General features: G+C 43.3%; 1 protein-coding gene across 4 annotated transcripts in view; it reads left to right on the forward strand.

The window, feature by feature from the left end:
• UNC79 (unc-79 homolog, NALCN channel complex subunit) overlaps window positions 1–27,306 on the forward strand; it is a 173,373-nt gene that overhangs the window by 17,195 nt on the left and 128,872 nt on the right. For 3 of the 4 annotated variants that reach the window (XM_056544994.1, XM_056544993.1, XM_056544995.1), the window contains exon 3: window positions 12,366–12,670. In XM_056544994.1, coding sequence (XP_056400969.1) covers window positions 12,366–12,670 — 305 coding nt within the window. The remainder of the gene's footprint in view (window positions 1–12,365; window positions 12,671–27,306) is intronic. The other variant, XM_056544996.1, reaches the window with a different exon arrangement.

Genomic DNA, 27,306 nt, shown 5'->3' on the forward strand with positions numbered 1-27,306 from the left:
CTTCCCGGTCCTTGTATAAGGGACCGGTGACCTGTCCTGTGGCAGTGGCTCCAGCTCTATTACCCCATGCTGATAGTACAAAATCTGCGCCAGAATGCATTGGTCCAGCCAGTATGAATGAGGAAGGTAATGTAAGGGTGAATGAAGGAGTGAATGCCTCTGGAAAAAAAAATCTGTCTGGGGCTTTAAATAGCGGTATGGGTTGTAACACGGGTGGAGGTATGGGGGCACATCAGCTAAAACAGGTAATAATGGTGTGAGTATGGATTATGTGGATGAGGGAGGGGAAGGGGTACAGATTAGTGGTGGGGATGTAGGACCTGGTCCAGTTGCACCCCCAGCGGTTGCAGCACCAGTACGCAGCTACGCAAATGTTGGGGGGCACCTTCCTCGTCCTCTGGCTCTGGGGAGAGCAATTTGCAGCAACGTCTCCTGGGGGCACTAAGGGGAGGGGAGAGATCAATCAATGGAGAGGGTAGGGAGGTTGATCTATCCTTCCGTATAGAAAGACATGGTCTTTCAGCCTTCCGAGAGGAAAGAGGGGGGGATACTGTGTTGTCCCTCCCAACAGCCGGGCCAGGTGGTGTCCGAAGGAATGTGGTCCAGCTGAGGTGGAGAGGCAGTGATACATGTCCTCCAAGATGTAAAGTTGTTGAGCTTCTTCTGAAGTTGGGCTTTAAGAAGCTGACATCTCCGCCTTGATACATCCTTATGATACCAGTGAGTTTGATATCGGCTTTGTTTGGCCGGAGGGGCTTGAGCTCTTCTGGTCGAATTAGGAGCTGGTAAAGAACGAGCCCGGCCGGCGAGACTTTGTCTTTCAGGTGGTGTCTCACCAAAACAATGTCAAGAAAGTGACCGTTTTAACCCGTAACGAATCACTGCGTTGTATTGACATCATGACGTGGCTAGGTCAGTATGGAGAAGTGGTGGAGGTCCCAAAAAAGAACAGTGATGAATATGGCATCTGGTCAGGGGCCTTGACGTTTATGGTCAAGCTTAGGCGCTCAGGACACACCTTTACCGATATACCATCTGTGACCTTCCTCAGAAGTGATCGCATCCAGATCTTCTACCAGGGTCAGCCGAAGCTCTGTCACAGATGTGCCTACTCCACACATTTTAGTGCCAGTTGTACTGTGCAGAAGTGTGAGGAAATAGGCCATCTCGCTGCATCTTGTGCGGAGATTAGGTGTCACCTGTGTGGTGACTTAGGTCACGCATTCAATCGCTGCCCTCATTCCTTTGTCAACACGGTTGTTGTCCCGGTGGGAGTAAGCCATGAGGTGGACTCTGCTGGGGGAACGGCTGGCGGGGTTGAAGGGGTGCAGGGGCCAGGGAAGAAAAGTAAGCAGAAGACGCCTGCCCAACTGAGGCGTCTCAAGAAGCTTCAAAGGGATAGGGAGATTCGGGAATCACAGGAGTGTCAGCCAACTGGGTTGATCCTGTCCCTGTGGCCAGTTTTACTGCTGAGTCCCTGGGGGATAGGGAACTGGATGAGGAGATTGGGAGGATCCACAAAGAGGAGGATGCTGTCTCCTCACTGTCCTCCCATGGTGAGAGCACGGATGAGGACACCGGGAGATGGGCAGAAACAAAGCGGGGTACTAGGAGGAATAAGAAAAAGGGAGATTTAAGATCTTCTCCCACCTGCTAGATGCCAAAGGAAGGTACAACTGACCCCCCTCTGATTGGTCTCTCCAACAGGTTCCGAGCCCTCTGCGACATTTCCTCTTCGGAGGAGGAGGCTGGGGGTGAGGTTCTGGATGTTGTGGTGGGGCTCACAGGAGACACTGAGTCCTCTCTCCCTGGGGAACCCTCTTCCCCAGGGAGAGAGGACTCAGTGTCTGGGGAACCCTCTTCGGTGGGGGACTGGCCCGGAGTCAGGGGACGATGAAAATGTAATTAAAGGGAAAATGGACACATCCATCTCACTAAAAAGGGGTTAACCATCATCTGATGAGGAGGGTGGATGGGAAGGATGGTGAGAAAAAGAAAGCTGTCTAGCTCAATCACCCTAGATGGCGGCACCCTCTCCGTTGACTTTAGCATCCATTAATGTTGCCAGCATTAAGTCAGATATGGCTCGATTTGCGTCCTTTGATTTTTTTGCCCATATTAATGCTGATATTTTATTTTTGAAGGAGACCAGGCTAAGAGACATGTCATATATATATAAAAGGCTAAGTGAGAGTGGAGGAATGGGCCCTCCTACTGGTCTCTTGCGGTCCTTTTTACCGCAGTGCTAGAATGCCAACGGGTTATTGAGTTAGAAATGGGGTTATGCCTGATCTTCGATGTCCTCATGAAGGGACAAGAGCTTCGCCTTATTAACATCTATGGCACACAGTCTAAGTGGGACCGGAAGTGTCTCTTTATGAGGATCAAGCCCTATCTTTTTCAAATTGGCAGGTGGTCTTTGGAGGGGACTTTAATGCTGTCACGAGGCCCCAAGACAGGGGAGGTTCCAGAGACAAGCTGACTTATGATAGCATCGCCCTTAATAGCATAGTGAGTGAGGCTCCGCATCCGGCACACCCCAGGCCCCGTGGGATTCACCTATCATAGGGGTAGTTGTAGGTCCAGAATAGACAGGTTTTATTTAATGGAGGAAGCCGTCTCTTCAGCAGTGTCTGTTGTGGAGGTGGAATTCTCCGACCACTGTATGATTTTGTTTTCTCTGAATGTCACAGAGACCCCCCGGATTGGCAGAGGCTATTGGAAGCTGAATTCGTCTCTCTTGGAAGAAGCGGAGATAAGACAGTCCTTTGAGGATTTTCTTCAGAGCCAGGTACCATTGCTGGGCCTTTGTAGCAGAAAGTCAGAGTGGTGGGACATCTTCAAAAAAAGGGTTGCGAGCTTCTTCCGCCAGCTCTTGGGCCTCAGAAGACTAACGAGGTACCGCTTGTACCAGGGCCTGAGGAAGAAACTTGAGAACCTTGTCTCGCCTGGAGGTAGCCAAGAGGATATCTCCAGAGTGAAGTCCTTGCTGATGAGGTGCCAGTATGACAGATACGCATCTTTGGTTTTTGAGAGGGATTACGGGAAGTACCACTCGACCAACCCTTACAGAAACTGCAAGATGTCAGTGAATAATAAAGTAGTCTCAGGACTGATTGATAGTACGGGATCCTTGAAAAGGTCGAGATCAGGGATCCTGGAGGTCGTCAGATCCTTTTACTCGCACCTCTTGGGAAGGAAGGATCGAGATCGGGATAAGGTATCAGATTTCTTGGCTGAAACCGTCCCTGAACCAGGAGTAGACCCCTCTCTTGACATTTTGACAGAGATGATCCGGGAAGAGGAAGTCAGGATGGCTATTGATGGGCTTGGCCTCAAGAAGTCACCCGGTCCAGATGGATTAACATCAGAGCTCTATAACACCTTTTAAGGACAGTTTGTTTCCCCTTTTGACTGAGGTATTTAATGAGTGTCTATCCTCGGGCACTCTGCCGAAGTCAATGAGGAGGTCAGTGCTGATCATCTAGTCAAAGGGTAAAGACCCGTCCCACATTGAGAATTGGCGTCCCACAGCACTTCTCAATGTGGACAGAAAGATTCTGGAAAAAGTGCTGTTTAAATCGGCTAGTGGAGTTTGCACCCCGACTCCTTTCGGGGGCTCCGCATTGCTCTGTTCCGGGCCGCATTACATTTAGGGCTGGCCACTGGAAGGGGTACTTGCTGTCCTTGGATCAGGCAAAAGCGTTTGATCGTGTTAACCATGAGTATCTCTGGTCTGTTCTTCTGAGATATGTCCTTCCAGGGGGGAAGGGGGAGTTTGTTGATTGGATTAAGACCTTTTTTGTAGGGACAGAAAGTTTCCTGCTTTTGAATGGTTAGATTGGCCGCTCCTTTGAGGTTGGTTCTGGTGTCCATCAGGGTTGTCCTTTGAGCCTGTTGCTGTACGTGTTTGCAATTGATCCTTTCCTTAGGAGGATTGATTGTGGACTGTTTTGGGGGGTGAGAATGGACCTGGCGGTGCCAGATTCAGCTCTGAGGGTGGTAGCATATGCTGATGATGTCACCGTGTTTGTCTCCCCACAAAAGGAGGGCCGATGGGTAATGTCAGAGGTGGACCGCTACTCGGAGGCATTTGGGTGTAAGATCAAGCGGGATAAGTGTGAGAGTCTCTGGCTGGGAGGGGGATATCCTGGTTTTGATCTCCCGGACGCCCTTCCAGGGCCCCAGGAACTGCAAAAGTCCTCGGCAGCGAATTTGGCCAAGGGGATTACCCCAAACAAAACTGGGACAGAAGGCTTAAGATCGCCGCTCAGAAGGTAGATCAGTGGAAGGGTTGGTCTTTGACCTTCTGGGAAAGGGTTAACCTTATCAAAACATTCCTGCTCCCTTTGTGGATATATCTGGGCAGTGTATGCATGTTGCCTGAACCTCTCTGGACCCGGGTCTACAGTGTGTTCTTCCAAATGTTATGGGGGAATAGACTGAACCTAGTGAAGAGGGAGGTTACTTACCGTACGAGGAGACTAGGGGGGTTTTGTATGGTCAACCCCGTGGTATTCCTAGTGAATACCTTTCCTTGACAAGAGGGTTCTGTCTTCTCATTTCCAGAGGCCATTGGCGCCCAAGGATTGCCCAAATCTGGAACTGGAGGTTGGTTTAGGGCTTTTGAATTCTATCAGGATCCCCTTGAAGTTTTGGGACTTGACTTGGCGCTGCTTCCATGGGAAACTGTGTGTGAGGGACAATCTGAAGTGCAGGAGCTCTGAGGACCGGGGATGTCCCCGCGAAGAGTGTGGAGGCATGCTGGAAAGCATGGAGCATTTTCTGCTTCATTGTCCCTTTTTATTTAGTCTTTTTGTTTTGTGCTGTAGGTATAAGTTAATATAGGGCTTGCAGGCGCTGAACTTGGGCTTTAGGGGTTTGTGGGTCTGAAAAACTTCTTTATTGTTTGGTTTATAGTGTTATATGTATTTTGTTATTGTATTTATTGTTGTAGTCTATGTGTATATTTATGTACTGTATATATTGTGTGATGCCATCTTGGGTTTGGGTTTAGTTTATGTTGGGTGGTGGGTTAGAAGGGGGAGGGGGTTTCTATGAGACATATATATATATATATATATATATATATATATATATATACAGAAAATGCTGGACTGGTTCATAGACGTCTGCTAACCTGTACAGGGGCATGGGATGCGGGACCAGCTCAGGGCCAAAACAAAATTATAAATGTGGTGTTATTTGGTTTGTCTTGATTTGTATTATTATTATTATGTATTATTGTTATAATTTTTAATTTTGGAATTGAGTTTTGCATAATTGTTTGGTTTTTGATATTGCTACTGGGCCAGGGAATTCACATTTAATAGTAGTGTATATAGTTTTAGTATGTTATGGTTATTACAGGAAAATGTCTTGTAAATATTGTATATATTTGTTTGTGTGGAGGAATGAGTGTGGGGTGGACCGGTGTTGTATTTTATGCTACTGTGTTGGCTTTATGATTCATTATATTGATATGTTCTGTCAGATATGGTATGTTTATGTTTTGTAATTATTTATTGTTATGTTTAAAATTTTAATAAAAGATTTACAGGATATAAATTCGAGATTTTCCTAGCTAATGTGATGGAAAATATCAGTTATATGAAGACAGGAGACGAGTATCTTGCATTAAATCTTTCTTTTTTAATGCCCATAGCTGAATTTTTAAACAATTTTCTTCGCCCCTCCTAGCCCGACTGGCTCATATATAAAGGGCTGTCTGGGACACCTCCTCCTCTTTCTTTATGCGGCATCCAGCACAGCAGACTTCTTCATGAAGTACAGGATCCGCCACTTGTTGATACTTCTTGACAACGTGGTCAACAGGACCGCTGCCACCTGAACGAACAGGAACAAAACCCGATGAACAACAGATCAGAAACACATCAGCCTCCTTTCAGAAGATGGAAGTATTCCTCTTCAATAACCTGGAAAGAGAAAAGAACACCATGACAGGGTTGAGCTGGGAGGGAAGATACTCGCCTCCTGTCTTCATATAACTTATTTTTTCCGTCACATTAGCTAGGAAAATCTTGAATTTATATATCAGACAGGAGGCTCATATCTTGCAAGTTTAAAGCTTAACAAGATAGTGCCTAAATTACAAAACAGACATAGAGACATGATCCTCCGGTCGAAAATAAAATTGACGGAAGGTCGTCTGGGATGACCAATCAGCGGCCAGCAGTAGATCCGATAGGGATCCACCTGACACAATAACCTTAGTAGCCATAGCCTCTCTAGAAGAGTGGGCGCCAAACAAGGATACATCAATCCCAGCCATCTCCATGGCTAAGCGCACCCAACGAGCTAAAGAAGCCGAGGAGACCGGGAGGTGAGGTTTGACATAAGAAATGAGTAATTGAGTATGAATAGGAGAACGGAGAGGTGCTGTTTGCGTTTCATATTCTTGGAGACAGCGGACAACGCAAAGCCGGGGGTGAGCCCGAAAAAACGGATAAAAGACGGACTGGAGACCCGTCTTAGTCCTACGTACAACCGAAAATTGAACACCACCAGGCAAAAATTGTCGCCGAGAGATCCAAAGCTCGTACATCCGATGCTCTTTTTATAGAGACCAGACATAGGAGGACGGTCAGCTTAATAGAAAGGACCTTCAAGGAAAGCTCATTATTGTCTTCCCATGAAGAAAACATATCCAGCACGCGGGAAACATCCCACGTAGCTTGATACTTAGGCCGACGGGGACGCTTAAATTTTATTCTGCGCAAGAGTCTGCACACTAAAGGATGCTTGCCTACTGGCAAGGAGTCCACAGGATAGTGGTATGCAGAAATTGCGGATCTATAAACATTTATAAAGCTATAAGATTTGCCTGAATCGAATGCATCAGCTAGGTAGTTAACCACTACCTGCACAGGTGCCTGAACGGGATTAATCTCTCGTTGATCACACCAACGAACCCAGAGTCCCCAGGCAGAGCGATACACCGATCTAGTCCCTGGGGCCCAGGCCAGGGCGAAAAGGTCTCTAGCCGATCTAGAAAGGTCATTGCCTGATTCCGGCACCCCGAAACCAACCAAGCAAGGAGAGGCAGGTTGCCCTCCAGGACTAGAGGATGAAGACCCTTGTTCAGATTCGTGAGTATGTGAGGCAGAGGGGGTAAAAACCTGGGAAAATCTATCATCATCCCCAATGGCAGGGGAAACCACGGCTGAGTCGGCCACCATGGGGTGATCAACGCTACCGTTGCCCTCTGTGTCAGTACCTGGAGGAGAACCCTGGTGATCATCGGGAAGGGAGGAAACACATAATGCGTTCCTTCCGGCCACCGTTGACAGAAAGCGTCCACAGCTGACGCCTCCGGGTCCGATCTCCAACTGTAGAACCGAGGTAACTGTCGGTTGAGATGAGACGCAAAAAGATCCCTATGGAACGGACCCCAAAGGTCCCGTAGCATCAGGAATACAGACCGATCCAGCGTCCAGTCGCTGGAGTCGACCAAATAGCGGGAGTTCCAGTCTGCCACGGAATTGGAGACTCCTGGAATATATTCCGCAATAGGAATAAGGTCGCGGGACAGACAAAATTGCCAGACGTCGGACGCTATGTCCACTAACACTCTGGACCTCGAACCCCCAAGGCGGTTGATATATTGAACCGCCGCTACGTTGTCCATGCGTAAAAGTATGCAACAATTGGACTTCTGTGATAGAAACTCCTGACAGCGAAGAATGCTGCCAAAAGTTCCAAAGCGTTGATATGGAGAAGAGATTCCTCTTCTGACCATATCCCACCTGTCGCGTCCTGACCGCAACGGGCTCCCCAGCCTTGCCGACTCGCGTCGGATTCTATGATCACGTCTGGACAAGAGTTGAAAATGGTCTTGCCATTCCACTCCACAGCGTGACGGAGCCACCAACGTAACTCTTCCACTGACTCCGGACAAAGTGTCACTTCGTCCACATAACGTAAGCCCTGTCGAAGATGAAGGGTTTTGAGTCGCTGAAGGGCTCGATAATGAAGTGGGGCCGGAAAGATTGCCTGAATGGAAGCTGACAATAAGCCGACTATGCGAGCGATCACCCTCAAGGATACTCGACCCTTGCGTAGGACTGCCCTGATTTCTTTGCAAATCAGGGCCAGTTTGGCTTTGGGTAAAGAAAGGACAGCTCTTCTGGTGTCCACCACAAACCCCAAGAACTCCATCTCCTGTTCTGGGGACAGAACCGATTTCTTGTGGTTTATGAGAAAACCAAGTTCCTCTAACAGTGATACTGTCCAAAGACAGTGCAGACTGGCCAGTTCTCTGGAGCGGGCCATGATGAGCAGGTCGTCCAGATAAATTATCAGACGTACCCCTCTGCTCCGGAGAGCTGCCACCACGGGTTTCATCAACTTTGTGAAACACCAAGGGGCGGAGGACAGACCGAACGGAAGGCAAGTGAATTGCCACAGACGGTCCCCCCACCAGAACCTCAGTAATGGTTGGGATGACTGATGCATAGGAACTGTGAGGTAGGCATCTTTCAGATCTACTTTCACTAGCCAGTCTACTAGGCATAGAAGGTCGCGTAACAGATGGATGCCCTCCATCTTGAAGTGACGGTAAGTCACATTCTGGTTCAAATTTCTTAAGTTATTACGGGACGGTACCCACCATCCTTCTTCTTGACTAAGAAAAGAGGTTGCTTATAAACCCTGGTGATAAGGGGACCGAACGGAAGGCAAGTGAATTGCCACAGACGGTCCCCCCACCAGAACCTTAGTAATGGTTGGGATGACTGATGCATAGGAACTGTGAGGTAGGCATCTTTCAGATCTACTTTCACTAGCCAGTCTACTAGGCATAGAAGGTCGCGTAACAGATGGATGCCCTCCATCTTGAAGTGACGGTAAGTCACATTCTGGTTCAAATTTCTTAAGTTATTACGGGACGGTACCCACCATCCTTCTTCTTGACTAAGAAGAGGTTGCTTATAAACCCTGGTGATAAGGGGTCTACCTCTTGTACTGCTTATTTGTCTAAGAGCTCCTGGAGCTCCATGTCTATAAGGGATTTGTTGAGTTCGGAAAAATGAATAGGTTGGGGTGTAAACCTCATGTCTGGAAGGGACTGAAGCTCTATTTGGTAACCCGCTATCGTGTTCAATATCCACGCGTCTGCCGTAATCATGGACCAGACGCGGGTAAAATGTCTCAGCCTGCCCCCCACATAGGTGTGTGGAATATGTGGAGAATCTGTACTCACCAGATGATGGCCTGGAACGTGGGTAACCTCTACCGCCTCGTCCTCTCCAGGGTCGTCCTCGGGGTAGAAAGAAGGGGGCGGGTTGCGCCACCGGCATGGTATATTGCTGTGGAGGTGGCACATAGGGCTGAGCGGGAGGTCTAGCATAGGGCCTGTAATAATTGCCTCGGCCGGCAGATCGACCTCTTCCTCTGCCGGCCTTGTTAAAAACCTTGCCACTGGATTTTTTTAGGCGAACAGGCCTACAAATTTATTAATATTTTTGAGAAGGTCCTCCCCAAAGAGAAGGCCTTCTGCAGAAGGGCCGGGTTCGTTTTCGGCCAAGTGCGAAAGCTGGGGTCCCAGCTTCATTAGGATGGATCTCCTGCGCTCAATGGAACAGGTGGTGTTCGCTGTTCCCAACATGCATATTGCACGTTGTGCCCATCCTCTGAGTTGTGTGAGATTCACAGGTTCACTAGAGGAAGCTGCTTGTTCAGAAAGATTAAGGATTTTCGTATGTGGGCCCAATAGGTCCAAAATCCTATCTTGGATGGCCTTGAACGACCTTTAAATCCCTTTTTTAGAGTATTTTCCGGATTTGGTTAAGTACTTCATAAGGATGGGGTCTACCTCCGGAGTAACGGCAACTTTCTTGGCCACAAACGGTCTTGGGCATTCTGCCCTCAGCTTATTTCGGTTCAGTATTCTATATAGTCAGCCACTTTGGACAAGGGAGCCCAATCCCCTGAGCAGGGGTGTATAATGGCCTCTGGGTGAAAAAAGGGTTGCCCCAATGTGTCCAGGATGGTTTCTCCTGGGATACCCGGATTGGTGGATGAGAGATCCGCCAGTAAACCCGCCTCGTTCTCAGACCCAGAATCTATTCCCTCAGATTCTTCATCAGCCGACTCCTCCTCAGATGTATCGAAGGAGTCAGGCTTGGCCCGCCTGGCTGACTTATGCCTCTTGGTGTACTCCCCGAGCCCCGGGGGTCGGATAGGATCATTAGTCATTGCGGGGTGACAGGCCATGACGGGCTCTGTCTGTTGCATTAAGGTGTCTTCCCCTGCCGGGGAGTTGTAGGTTACAGTGTGTTTGTTGTGTTTGTGGTCCCTCCCGTAGGCTTGCATTGAGGGGCGGAGTGTGACATCACTTGGGGGCGGAGGCGTAACGTCACACGCCGCCGGCTCTGCGGTCAACCGTAATCAGACCCGGAGCGAACATGCTCCGGGGACTGATTACTATCGGGGTGCCGCGTGCATGATCGCGGGCGTCCCCAGCTGCGGGACTCCCGCGATCAGGCATCTTATCCCCTATCCTTTGGATAGGGGATAAGATGTGTAAGCGCCGGAGAACCCCTTTAATGCAAGATATGAGCCTCCTGTCTGATATATAACTCAGGATCAGTACATGATAGGTAATGTAATGTATGTGCACAGTGACCTCACCAGCAGAATAGTGAGTACAGCTCTGGAGTATAATACAGGATATAACTCAGGATCAGTACAGGATAAGTAATGTAATGTATGTACACAGTGACCTCACCAGCAGAATAGTGAGTACAGCTCTGGAGTATAATACAGGATATAACTCAGGATCAGTACAGGATAAGTAATGTTATGTATGTACACAGTGACCTCACCAGCAGAATAGCGAGTGCAGCCCTGGAGTATAATACAAGATATAACTCAGGATCAGTACAGGATAAGTAAAGTAATGTATGTGCAAAGTGACCTCACCAGCAGAATAATGAGTACAGCTCTGGAGTATAATACAGGATATAACTCAGGATCAGTACAGGATAAGTAATGTATGTACACAGTGACCTCACCAGCAGAATAGCGAGTGCAGCTCTGGAGTATAATACAGGATATAACTCAGGATCAGTACAGGATAAGTAATGTAATGTATATACACAGTGATCTCACCAGCAGAATAGTGAGTACAGCTCTGGAGTATAATACAGGATATAACTCAGGATCAGTAATGTATGCACACAGTGACCTCACCAGCAGAATAATGAGTACAGCTCTGGAGTATAATACAGAATCAGTATATATATATATATATATATATATATATATATAAGCTGTAACATTGTGCAGTTGCTCTTTACAATTCTGGTCCTTTTAAAGGAACTGTTTAGGGTTTGTACAGATTCACAATATTACTTGGTGACGTTATTCAGCACAGAAATGATATTGTGTGACTATTCAGCCACCTATGAAGGTATCAAGTTAACAAAATAGTGTTTGTATTGTTAAAAATAATCTGTTTCCTCCCAGACATGGACAATGTTAAATTATAAGCGCATAATCCGCCATTGCCATTAGCTCCACCTATGCTACAAATCATCAATTATATCTTATTTTTCAAAGCTTCCTCCCAGTAGCTTAGTGAACATTTTTGGAAAGAAATATGATTTTTCTTAATCCATGTGCCTGTTGAATCCTCATTATGTCAGATGATACTGATGGAATGTCATGAAACAGTATCATAAAATACATACAGACATTATTTTGGTGCAATAAACATGTGTTTTTTAAGAAAAACAAAAAACCTCTTAACAAACTCACATGTTTATTACTGGCTAAAAAACATGTTTCTGGAAGTGCCACACCTATATTTTACAGGGTTTGATGTTAATGGATAAAAATCTATTTAAAGAAAAAGCGAAAATAAATGCAAAAATAGCAACAAAAAACATTGAAAATAATTGCAATGAAATGTTAAACGTACAAGACAATTGGGCGCTCGGATTGGCACAGTTACCCATTGGATTTTGGATTTTGACAAAGCGTGGGTGCCTGTGAAGCATGGGTGTGACACTGAAACATGCATCCTTATAGTTTTGCTCCTTATGAACCAGATAACACATGAGATGCAATGAGAATGTTGAGCAGAAACGAAAAAATAAAAAAATAAAATAAAAAAAAGTTTAAAATAAAAGCGAGAAATACAATTTTTTTTAAATTTCCTGTTTTTTGTTGAGTACGAAAGTGAAAGAGATTTAGGTCTAGAGCCTGGCACCAGATTGGTAGGCATTGCATCTAATGTGGCGCGTATCTGGTGTTTTATTCTTTGTTTTACAGTGTCATTTCAATGTAATGTGCTGTTTTTTTGTGTCTTTGTTGTCTCTTTTTTTTCTTTGTCCCCTCAACAGCATTTTGTCCCGGTCAGGCAAGAAGGAAAATCAAGATGCCGCCAATTTGACAGTGCCCATGACTATGTGTCTTTTTCCTGTGCCATTCCCACTCACTCCATCTCTAAGACCACAGGTCAGTTCCATCAACCCTACTGTTACTCGCTCCCTCCTTTACAGCGTCCTGCGAGATTCTCCATCAGAACGAGGCCAACAAAGTCGAGACGCTCAGTTATCAGAGTACCCTTCATTGGACTATCAGGGGCTTTATGTGACTCTGGTGACCCTGTTGGACCTAGTCCCATTGCTTCAGCACGGCCAACACGGTAAGAGATTATTTACGTTTCTTTTATGCTTTTACGATATAAAAAATATATATATAAAAAAAACAGAGTGCAGAAGGTGCAGAGTTATGGGTTGGACCAGAGTTGTAATTCTATATTGCTCTGCTGTAGTTATTTCTCTCTTAAAGGAGAACTCCACCTATAACCTTAAAGCAGTGTTTCCCAACCAAGGTGACTCCAGTTGTTGCAAAACTACAACTCCAATATTCTGTGAGACTCCTCCAGATGTTGCTGTGAGAGTCCTCCAGATGTTGCTGTGAGAGTCCTCCAGATGTTGCTGTGAGAGTCCTCCAGATGTTGCTGTGAGTGTCCTGCTGGAATTTCCATGAAATTGTTGCAGTGGCAGATGTCCAAAAAATGCCAGAAAAAACCTGTGTGGACTCTTAGTCTGAGAGTCCTGCAGAATTTGTTCCTCATGGGAAGTTGGTCTCAGTCAAAGTCCCATGGGCCGTCACCAGCAGAGGAGAGTTGTGTGAGGACTTTGCCAACTTATATAAAGTATCTCCCATAAGTGACTCCACCTCTCACATTATATATACAAGATATCCCATAAGTGACTCCACCCCTCACATTATATACAGTATATCCCATAAGTGACTCCACCCCTCACATTATATATACAATATATCCCATAAGTGACTCCACCCCTCACATTATATACAGTATATCCCATAAGTGACTCCACCCCTCACATTATATATACAGTATCTCCCATAAGTGAGTCCACCCCTCACATTATATATACAGTATATCCCATAAGTGACTCCACCCCTCACATTATATATACAGTATATCCCATAAGTGACTCCACCCCTCACATTATATACAGTATATCCCATAAGAGAGTCCACCCCCTCACATTATATACAGTATCTCCCATAAGTGAGTTGAATGCAGCAGTGACGGGGGAGGAGGTTGGATCAGTGATTAAATCCCTTGCGAATGGCAAAGCGCCGGGGCCCGATGGCTTCCCGGGTGAGTTCTATAAACCCCTGGTTGACAAGGTTTCTCCCACCTTAACCACATATTTTAATGACATTCTCCAGACGGGTCAGCTGTCCTCTCCGACTAAATTGGCTTACATCAAAAGTTATCCCCAAACCGGGTAAAGACCCCTTAGATCTTGGCTCCTACAGACCTATTTTGCTGAACAACCAGGATGTGAAACTACTTGATGCTGAAAGGCATTTGATAATGTTCGGTGGGACTGGTGCTGAACAAATTTGGAGTCCCAGGTTGTTTTAGCTCTTTCATATGGGTTCTCTATGATGGTCTCACATCCAGAGTTTACACTCCGGTCATACTGTCCCCTCTCCTTACTTTGTTGCAAGGTACGCGCCAAGGTTGCCCCTTGTTGCCTTTGCTATTTGACCTAGCGATTGAACCGTTTGCGCGATACTTGCTCACCTCTAATTTGTGTAAGGATATTACTGTGGGTTCACAGGAACTTAAATTGTCCATGTTTGCGGATGACATCCTTCTTTATGTTAGTGACCCAAGTACTGATGTCCCTAAACTTCTAGAGTTTTACTCCTCTGGGGCAATTCACGGGATATAGGATTAATGCCTCGAATAGCATGTTACTGCCCTTGGGCTCAGCTCCACCTCGTTGGATAGCGGATGCCGGGGACTTGGGGTGAAGGTATCTACGTCCTCTATCACTTACCTGGGCATTCATATTGGCCGCACGCCTGACACGCTTTACGCCCCCCTCTTCCGCCATATAGTTGCGGAATTGAAGAGATGGGAGAACCTGCCGCTCTCTTTCCTGGGTCGTCAAGATGATTAGTTACCCTCGCCTCCTGTATCCTCTTCAAACCCTTCCCCTTCTCCTGAAACACGACGGTGTACGCCGCTTAAATTCTGCCTTCACACACTTTTTGTGGCAGGGTAAGCGCCCTCGCATAGCCTTACAGAAACTTATGTTGTGTAGACACAAGGGGGGAGTCAACTTCCAGAATATCTGGGGATACAACCTTGCGTGTTTATTTCACCACGTGATAGACTGGATCCATAGGTCCAACTATTTTTCTAATATATACGAATTGAGAGGGCACGGGCTGCGCCATGGTCTTTTCCAGCACTGCTAAACATGTCCTTTGCTAAGCTACCGCTTGGCGTGAAGGGGTCGGTTTTACTTAGGGACATGATTACATCTTAGAAGGAGGTACGGAAGGCTTCTAGCCTTCCCTTCCTTCATTCTAATCGCATGCCTCTTTGGGATCACCCAGAATTCCCTCAGGAGTGCTCCTCCCCCTGGCTGCGCCTCTGAGAAGCTAGGGGCGTGACCACGGTGGAGGCGCTTATGAATATAGACACTTGTAGGTGGCTAGCCCCAAGAGGCATCATTGACACCTTTGATCTTCCCCAATCACATATCCTCCACGCACATCAGGTACATGCTTTCTGCTTCTCTAGACTTTGGGACCTCACACACGAAGCTATATCTCATTCCTTAGATACTATCATTGGGCAGGAACCGCGGGGATCTTCGATATCATTGCTTTACCTAGCCTTTCGGGCTTGTTTTCTCAAAGTAAACCCTGACAAGGTATTCACTACCTGGAAGAGGTGGACGGGTGGCGCTGACATACATACCACTATCTTAGCAGGCTGGGGAGCTGTTTGCAAACACCTCATTAATGAGAGATGGCAAGAGACCTATTTTAAGATGTCCCATGCTGCATTGTATGGCTTCAACATCCTCCCCTCACCCACCTTCCCAGGTAGGATAACTAGTTGCCCCAAGTGCCACTCCCCGCTGATGAATTTTTATCATGGGATCTGGAGCTGTCCTGTCACTTGACTACTGGCGGTTGGTGTGAGACTATATCCGGGACCATTGGAGGATACTCCTTCCATTTACATCCCAGTCCCTCCTGTTTCATCAACTGCGCCCTCCAGAGGGGGAGCTGGGGAGGGGAGGGGTGAAGACCATTCTCAGCTTTGTCCATGTAGTACTTTTGGTGGCACTTAGATGCCGTTTGGTTAAATGATTAGATGGGCAGGTTGACAGATTGGATGGGAGTTGACAGATTGGATGGGAGTTGACAGATTGGATGGGAGTTGACAGACTGGATGCCGAACACCATTGCAATTCATGCACTAAGAGATTCTTCCAGAAATGGCGTTCCTTTATTGTTACCCACTTAGACTCTTCGGAGATTGCTGATATAGTTCGCCCCTTCAGACACATGGTGTAGTATAACCTTGAATCCCTGAAGGGGCACTCTAGGAGCCCTGCGGTTACCCGATGATTAATTACTTAGTCTTTTTCCTTATGTTGTGCTTGTTTCTCTGATCCCCTGGGGGTCAAGGTGGCGCTTTTGGCACCGCTTTTTCCCCTTTCTCCAGAAGTGGTTTTGTTGGGATATCGAGGGGGGAAGGGTTCTTGTTTCTGGAGGTGGCCTTTTTATTACTCTGGACTCCTTGCCGGGGCCATTACTTTGTTAGTTTTTGTTCTGTTTATAGATATTTTCTACCCTATGATGTCTGATTTTTTTTTTTTCTGATTTTGCATTGAAAACTGTTTAAAAAAAAAAAACCTTGTCCAGAGGAAGAGTTGCCGAGTTGCCCATAGCAACCAATCAGATCGCTTCTTTCATTTTTTAAAAAGCCTGTGAAAAATGAAAGAAGAGATCTGATTGGTTGTTATGGGCAACTCAGCAACTTTTCCTCTGCATTTTAATAAATCTCTCCCTTTAGGAACAATTTGGACGTTTCCACTTAGTAGTTTCCTCACTTTTGTTTCCAAGGCTTAAACATTAATGGCTGTGTGTGATTATTTTAAGGGGACGCAACATTTAAACACTGTTATACAGGCTGTGCACTCATTTACTTATGGGATATACTGTATATATAATGTGAGGGGTGGAGTCACTTATGGGATATACTGTATATATAATGTGAGGGGTGGAGTCACTTATGGGATATACTGTATATATAATGTGAGGGGTGGAGTCACTTATGGGATATACTGTATATATAATGTGAGGGGTGGAGACACTTATGGGATATACTGTATATATAATGTGAGGGGTGGAGTCACTTATAATAGATACTGTATATATAATGTGAGGGGTGGACTCACTTATGGGATATACTGTATATATAATGTGAGGGGTGGACTCACTTATGGGAGATACTGTATATATATAATGTGAGGGGTGGAATCACTTATGGGATATACTGTATATATAATGTGAGGGGTGGAGTCACTTATGGGATATACTGTATATATAATGTGAGGGGTGGACTCACTTATGGGAGATACTGTATATATAATGTGAGGGGTGGACTCACTTATGGGAGATACTGTATATAATGTGAGGGGTGGAGTCACTTATGGGATATACTGTATATATAATGTGAGGGGTGGACTCACTTATGGGATATACTGTATATATAATGTGAGGGGTGGAGTCACTTATGGGATATACTGTATATATAATGTGAGGGTGGACTCACTTATGGTAGATACTGTATATATAATGTGAGGGGTGGAGTCACTTATGGGATATACTGTATATATAATGTGAGGGGTGGAGTCACTTATGGGATATACTATATATATAATGTGAGGGGTGGAGTCACTTATGGGATATACTGTATATATAATGTGAGGGGTGGACTCACTTATGGGATATACTGTATATATAATGTGAGGGGTGGAGTCACTTATGGGATATACTGTATATATAATGTGAGGGGTGAAGTCACTTATGGTATATACTGTATATAATGTGAGGGGTGGAGTCACTTATGGGATATACTGTATATAATGTGAGGAGTGGACTCTCTTATGGAATATACTGTATATATAATGTGAGGGGTGGACTCTCTTATGGAATATACTGTATATATAATGTGAGGGGTGGAGTCACTTATGGTATATAATGTGAGGGGTGGAGTCACTTATGGTATATACTGTATATAATGTGAGGGGTGGAGTCACTTATGGGATATACTGTATATATAATGTGAGGGGTGGAGTCACTTATGGGAGATACTGTATATATAATGTGAGGGGTGGAGTCACTTATGGGATATACTGTATATAATGTGAGGGGTGGACTCACTTATGGGATATACTGTATATATAATGTGAGGGGTGGAGACACTTATGGGATATACTGTATATAATGTGAGGGGTGGAGTCACTTATGGGATATACTGTATATAATGTGAGGGGTGGAGTCACTTATGGGATATACTGTATATATAATGTGAGGGGTGGAGACACTTATGGGATATACTGTATATAATGTGAGGGGTGGAATCACTTATGGGAGATACTGTATATATAATGTGAGGGGTGGAGTCACTTATGGGATATACTGTATATATAATGTGAGGGGCGGACTCACTTATGGGAGATACTGTATATATAATGTGAGGGGTGGAGTCACTTATGGGATATACTGTATATATAATGTGAGGGGTGGAGTCACTTATGGGATATACTGTATATAATGTGAGGGGTGGACTCACTTATGGGATATACTGTATATATAATGTGAGGGGTGGAATCACTTATGGGATATACTGTATATATAATGTGAGGGGTGGAGTCACTTATGGGATATACTGTATATAATGTGAGGGGTGGAGTCACTTATGGGAGATACTGTATATATAATGTGAGGGGTGGAATCACTTATGGGATATACTGTATATATAATGTGAGGGGTGGAGTCACTTATGGGATATACTGTATATAATGTGAGGGGTGGACTCACTTATGGGATATACTGTATATATATAATGTGAGGGGTGGACTCACTTATGGGAGATACTGTATATATAATGTGAGGGGTGGAGTCACTTATGGGATATACTGTATATATAATGTGAGGGGTGGACTCACTTATGGGATATACTGTATATATAATGTGAGGGGTGGAGTCACTTATGGGAGATACTGTATATATAATGTGAGGGGTGGACTCTCTTATGGGATATACTGTATATATAATGTGAGGGGTGGACTCACTTATGGGCTATACTGTATATATAATGTGAGGGGTGGAGTCACTTATGGGATATACTGTATATATAATGTGAGGGGTGGACTCACTTATGGGATATACTGTATATAATGTGAGGGGTGGAGTCACTTATGGGATATACTGTATATATAACGTGAGGGGTGGAGTCACTTATGGGATATACTGTATATATAATGTGAGGGGTGGACTCACTTATGGGATATACTGTATATAATGTGAGGGGTGGAGTCACTTATGGGATATACTGTATATATAATGTGAGGGGTGGAGTCACTTATGGGATATACTGTATATAATGTGAGGGGTGGAGTCACTTATGGGATATACTGTATATAATGTGAGGGGTGGAGTCACTTATGGGAGATACTGTATATATAATGTGAGGGGTGAAGTCACTTATGGGATATACTGTATATATAATGTGAGGGGTGGAGTCACTTATGGGATATACTGTATATATAATGTGAGGGGTGGAGTCACTTATGGGAGATACTGTATATATAATGTGAGGGGCGGACTCACTTATGGGATATACTGTATATATAATGTGAGGGGTGGAGTCACTTATGGGATATACTGTATATATAATGTGAGGGGTGGACTCTCTTATGGGATATACTGTATATATAATGTGAGGGGTGGACTCACTTATGGGCTATACTGTATATATAATGTGAGGGGTGGAGTCACTTATGGGATATACTGTATATATAATGTGAGGGGTGGACTCACTTATGGGAGATACTGTATATATAATGTGAGGGGTGGAGTCACTTATGGGATATACTGTATATATAATGTGAGGGGTGGACTCACTTATGGGATATACTGTATATATAATGTGAGGGGTGGACTCTCTTATGGGATATACTGTATATATAATGTGAGGGGTGGACTCACTTATGGGCTATACTGTATATATAATGTGAGGGGTGGACTCACTTATGGGATATACTGTATATAATGTGAGGGGTGGACTCACTTATGGGATATACTGTATATATAATGTGAGGGGTGGAGACACTTATGGGATATACTGTATATAATGTGAGGGGTGGAGTCACTTATGGGATATACTGTATATAATGTGAGGGGTGGAGTCACTTATGGGATATACTGTATATAATGTGAGGGGTAGACTCACTTATGGGATATACTGTATATAATGTGAGGGGTGGAGTCACTTATGGGATATACTGTATATATAATGTGAGGGGTGGAGTCACTTATGGGATATACTGTATATAATGTGAGGGGTGGAGTCACTTATGGGATATACTGTATATAATGTGAGGGGTGGAGTCACTTATGGGAGATACTGTATATATAATGTGAGGGGTGAAGTCACTTATGGGATATACTGTATATATAATGTGAGGGGTGGAGTCTCTTATGGGATATACTGTATATATAATGTGAGGGGTGGAGTCACTTATGGGATATACTGTATATAATGTGAGGGGTGGAGTCACTTATGGGATATACTGTATATAATGTGAGGGGTGGAGTCACTTATGGGATATACTGTATATATAATGTGAGGGGTGGAGTCACTTATGGGAGATACTGTATATATAATGTGAGGGGCGGACTCACTTATGGGATATACTGTATATATAATGTGAGGGGTGGAGTCACTTATGGGATATACTGTATATATAATGTGAGGGGTGGAGTCACTTATGGGATATACTGTATATATAATGTGAGGGGTGGAGTCACTTATGGGATATACTGTATATATAATGTGAGGGGTGGAGTCACTTATGGGATATACTGTATATAATGTGATGGGTGGAGTCACTTATGGGATATACTTTATATATAATGTGAGGGGTGGAGTCACTTATGGGAGATACTGTATATAATGTGAGGGGTGGACTCACTTATGGGAGATACTATATATATAATGTGAGGGGTGGACTCTCTTATGGGATTTACTGTATATATAATGTGAGGGGTGGAGTCACATATGGGAGATACTGTATATATAATGTGAGGGGTGGACTCACTTATGGGATATACTGTATATATAATGTGAGGGGTGGAGACACTTATGGGATATACTGTATATATAATGTGAGGGGTGGACTCACTTATGGGATATACTGTATATATAATGTGAGGTGTGGAGTCACTTATGGGATATACTGTATATATAATGTGAGGGGTGGAGTCACTTATTGAATATACTGTATATATAATGTGAGGGGTGGACTCACTTATGTGATATACTGTATATATAATGTGAGGGGTGGAGTCACTTATGGGAGATACTGTATATATAATGTGAGGGGTGGAATCACTTATGGGAGATACTGTATATATAATGTGAGGGGTGGAGTCACTTATTGGATATACTGTATATATAATGTGAGGGGTGGAGTCACTTATGGGAGATACTGTATATATAATGTGAGGGGTGGAGTCACTTATGGGATATACTGTATATATAATGTGAGGGGTGGAGTCACTTATTGGATATACTGTATATATAATGTGAGGGGTGGAGTCACTTATTGGATATACTGTATATATAATGTGAGGGGTGGACTCACTTATGGGAGATACTGTATATATAATGTGAGGGGTGGACTCACTTATGGGAGATACTGTATATATAATGTGAGGGGTGGAATCACTTATGGGAGATACTGTATATATAATGTGAGGGGTGGAGTCACTTATGGGAGATACTGTATATATAATGTGAGGGGTGGACTCACTTACGGGATATACTGTATATATAATGTGAGGGGTGGAGTCACTTATTGCAGATACTGTATATATAATGTGAGGGGTGGAGTCACTTATGGGAGATACTGTATACATAATGTGAGGGGTGGAGTCACTTATTGCAGATACTGTATATATAATGTGAGGGGTGGAGTCACTTATGGGAGATACTGTATATATAATGTGAGGGGTGGAGTCACTTATGGGATATACTGTATATATAATGTGAGGGATGGAGTCACTTATGGGAGATACTGTATATATAATGTGAGGGGTGGACTCACTTATGGGATATACTGTATATATAATGTGAGGGGTGGACTCACTTATGGGATATACTGTATATATAATGTGAGGGGTGGAGTCACTTATGGGATATACTGTATATATATAATGTGAGGGGTGGAGTCACTTATGGGATATACTGTATATATAATGTGAAGGGTGGAGTCACTTATGGGATATACTGTATATATAATGTGAGGGGTGGACTCACTTATGGGAGATACTGTATATATAATGTGAGGGGTGGAGTCACTTATGGGATATACTGTATATAATGTGAGGGGTGGAGTCACTTATGGGATATACTGTATATATAATGTGAGGGGTGGACTCACTTATGGGAGATACTGTATATATAATATGAGGGGTGGAGTCACTTATGGGATATACTGTATATATAATATGAGGGGTGGAGTCACTTATGGTATATACTGTATATATAATGTGAGGGGTGGACTCACTTATGGGAGATACTGTATATATAATGTGAGGGGTGGAGTCACTTATGGGATATACTGTATATATAATGTGAGGGGTGGAGTCACTTATGGGAGATACTGTATATATAATGTGAGGTCTGGAGTCACTTATGGGATATACTGTATATATAATGTGAGGGGTGGACTCACTTATGGGAGATACTGTATATATAATGTGAGGGGTGGAGTCACTTATGGGATATACTGTATATAATGTGAGGGGTGGAGTCACTTATGGGATATACTGTATATATAATATGAGGGGTGGAGTCACTTATGGGAGATACTGTATATATAATGTGAGGGGTGGACTCACTTATGGGATATACTGTATATATAATGTGAGGGGTGGACTCACTTATGGGAGATACTGTATATATAATGTGAGGGGTGGACTCACTTATGGGATATACTGTATATATAATGTGAGGGGTGGACTCACTTATGGGAGATACTGTATATATAATATGAGGGGTGGAGTCACTTATGGGAGATACTGTATATATAATGTGAGGGGTGGACTCACTTATGGGATATACTGCATATATAATGTGAGGGGTGGAGTCACTTATGGGATATACTGTATATATAATGTGAGGGGTGGACTCACTTATGGGATATACGGTATATATAATGTGAGGGGTGGAGTCACTTATGGGATATACTGTATATAATGTGAGGGGTGGACTCACTTATGGGATATACTGTATATATAATGTGAGGGGTGGAGTCACTTATGGGAGATACTGTATATATAATGTGAGGGGTGGAGTCACTTATGGGATATACTGTATATATAATGTGAGGGGTGGAGTCACTTATGGGATATACTGTATATATAATATGAGAGGTGGACTCACTTATGGGATATACTGTATATATAATGTGAGGGGTGGAGTCACTTATGAGATATACTGTATATATAATGTGAGGGGTGGAGTCACTTATGGGATATACTGTATATATAATGTGAGGGGTGGAGTCACTTATGAGATATACTGTATATAATGTGAGGGGTGGAGTCACTTATGGGAGATACTGTATATATAATGTGAGGGGTGGAGTCACTTATGGGAGATACTGTATATATAATGTGAGGGGTGGAGTCACTTATGGGATATACTGTATATATAATGTGAGGGGTGGAGTCACTTATGGAAGATACTGTATATATAATGTGAGGGGTGGACTCACTTATGGGATATACTGTATATATAATGTGATGGGTGGAGTCACTTATGGGATATACTGTATATATAATGTGAGGGGTGGAGTCACTTATGGTATATACTGTATATATAATGTGAGGGGTGGACTCACTTATGGGATATACTGTATATATAATGTGAGGGGTGGAGTCACTTATAGGATATACTGTATATATAATGTGAGGTGTGGAGTCACTTATGGGATATACTGTATATATAATGTGAGGGGTGGACTCACTTATGGGATATACTGTATATATAATGTGAGGGGTGGAGTCACTTATGGGATATACTGTATATATAATGTGAGGGGTGGAGTCACTTATGGTATATACTGTATATATAATGTGAGGGGTGGAGTCACTTATGGGAGATACTGTATATATAATGTGAGGGGTGGAGTCACTTATGGGATATACTGTATATAATGTGAGGGGTGGACTCACTTATGGGATATACTGTATATATAATGTGAGGGGTGGACTCACTTATGGGAGATACTGTATATATAATGTGAGGGGTGGAGTCACTTATGGTGTATACTGTATATATAATGTGAGGGGTGGACTCACTTATGGGATATACTGTATATAATGTGAGGGGTGGAGTCACTTATGGGATATACTGTATATAATGTGAGGGGTGGAGTCACTTATGGGATATACTGTATATATAATGTGAGGGCTGGAGTCACTTATGGGAGATACTGTATATAATGTGAGGGGTGGAGTCACTTATGGGATATACTGTATATAATGTGAGGGGTGGAGTCAATTATGGTATATACTGTATATATAATGTGAGGGGTGGAATCACTTATGGGAGATACTGTATATATAATGTGAGGGGTGGAGTCACTTATGGGATATACTGTATATCTAATGTGAGGGGTGGAGTCACTTATGGGAGATACTGTATATATAATGTGAGGGGTGGAGTCACTTATGGGATATACTGTATATAATTTGAGGGGTGGAATCACTTATGGGAGATACTGTATATATAATGTGAGGGGTGGAGTCACTTATGGGATATACTGTATATAATGTGAGGGGTGGACTCACTTATGGGATATACTGTATATATAATGTGAGGGGTGGAGTCACTTATAGGATATACTGTATATATATATATATAATGTGAGGGGTGGAGTCACTTATGGGAGATACTGTATATAATGTGAGGGGTGGAGTCACTTATGGGAGATACTGTATATATAATGTGAGGGGTGGAGTCACTTATGGGATATACTGTATATAATGTGAGGGGTGGAGTCACTTATGGGATATACGGTATATATAATGTGAGGGGTGGAGTCACTTATAGGATATACTGTATATATATATATATATATATATATATATATATATAATGTGAGGGGTGGAGTCACTTATGGGAGATACTGTATATATAATGTGAGGGGTGGAGTCACTTATGGGATATACTGTATATAATGTGAGGGGTGGAGTCACTTATGGGATATACTGTATATATAATGTGAGGGGTGGAGTCACTTATGGGATATACTGTATATATATATAATGTGAGGGGTGGAGTCACTTATGGGATATACTGTATATATAGTGTGAGGGGTGGAGTCACTTATGGGAGATGTTGTATATATAATGTGAGGGGTGGAGTCACTTATGGGATATACTGTATATATAATGTGAGGGGTGGAGTCACTTATGGGATATACTGTATATATAATGTGAGGGGTGGAGCCACTTATGGGAGATACTGTATATATAATGTGAGGGGCGGAGTCACTTATGGGATATACTGTATATAATGTGAGGGGTGGATTCACTTATGGGATATACTGTATATAATGTGAGGGGTGGAGTCACTTATGGGAGATACTGTATATATAATGTGAGGGGTGGAGTCACTTATGGGATATACTGTATATAATTTGAGGGGTGGAATCACTTATGGGAGATACTGTATATATAATGTGAGGGGTGGAGTCACTTATAGGATATACTGTATATATAATGTGAGGGGTGGAGTCACTTATGGGATATACTGTATATAATGTGAGGGGTGGACTCACTTATGGGATATACTGTATATATAATGTGAGGGGTGGAGTCACTTATAGGATATACTGTATATATATATATATATATAATGTGAGGGGTGGAGTCACTTATGGGAGATACTGTATATAATGTGAGGGGTGGAGTCACTTATGGGAGATACTGTATATATAATGTGAGGGGTGGAGTCACTTATGGGATATACTGTATATAATGTGAGGGGTGGAGTCACTTATGGGATATACGGTATATATAATGTGAGGGGTGGAGTCACTTATAGGATATACTGTATATATATATATATATATATATATATATATAATGTGAGGGGTGGAGTCACTTATGGGAGATACTGTATATATAATGTGAGGGGTGGAGTCACTTATGGGATATACTGTATATAATGTGAGGGGTGGAGTCACTTATGGGATATACTGTATATATAATGTGAGGGGTGGAGTCACTTATGGGATATACTGTATATATATATAATGTGAGGGGTGGAGTCACTTATGGGATATACTGTATATATAGTGTGAGGGGTGGAGTCACTTATGGGAGATGTTGTATATATAATGTGAGGGGTGGAGTCACTTATGGGATATACTGTATATATAATGTGAGGGGTGGAGTCACTTATGGGATATACTGTATATATAATGTGAGGGGTGGAGCCACTTATTGGAGATACTGTATATATAATGTGAGGGGTGGAGTCACTTATGGGATATACTGTATATAATGTGAGGGGTGGATTCACTTATGGGATATACTGTATATAATGTGAGGGGTGGACTCACTTATGGGATATACTGTATATAATGTGAGGGGTGGAGTCACTTATGGGATATACTGTATATAATGTGAGGGGTGGACTCACTTATGGGATATACTGTATATATAATGTGAGGGGTGGAGACACTCATGGGATATACTGTATATATAATGTGAGGGGTGGAGTCACTTATGGGATATACTGTATATATAATGTGAGGGGTGGACTCACTTATGGGAGATACTGTATATATAATGTTAGGGGTGGACTCACTTATGGGAGATACTGTATATAATGTGATGGGTGGAGTCTCTTATAGGAGATACTGTATATAATGTGATGGGGGGAGTCACTTATGGGAGATACTGTATATATAATGTGAGGGGTGGACTCACTTATGGGATATACTGTATATATAATGTGACGGGTGGAGACACTCATGGGATATACTGTATATATAACGTGAGGGGTGGAGTCACTTATGGGATATACTGTATATATAATGTGAGGGGTGGAGTCAATTATGGGATATACTGTATATATAATGTGAGGGGTGGAGTCACTTATGGGATATACTGTATATATAATGTGAGGGGTGGTGTCACTTATGGGATATACCGTATATATAATGTGAGGGGTGGAGTCACTTATGGGATATATTGTATATATAATGTGAGGGGTGGAGTCACTTATAGGATATACTGTATATATAATGTGAGGGGTGGACTCACTTATGGGATATACTGTATATATAATGTGAGGGGTGGACTCACTTATGGGATATACTGTATATAATGTGAGGGGTGGAGTCACTTATGGGATATACTGTATATATATATAATGTGAGGTGTGGAGTCACTTATGGGATATACTGTATATATAATGTGAGGGGTGGAGTCACTTATGGGATATACTGTATATATAATGTGAGGGGTGGAGTCAATTATGGGAGATACTGTATATATAATGTGAGGGGTGGAGTCACTTATGGGATATACTGTATATAATGTGAGGGGTGGAGTCACTTATGGGAGATACTGTATATATAATGTGAGGGGTGGAGTCACTTATAGGATATACTGTAT

This window comes from Hyla sarda, chromosome 11, assembly GCF_029499605.1.
Source record: "Hyla sarda isolate aHylSar1 chromosome 11, aHylSar1.hap1, whole genome shotgun sequence".
Lineage (NCBI taxonomy): Eukaryota > Metazoa > Chordata > Amphibia > Anura > Hylidae > Hyla > Hyla sarda.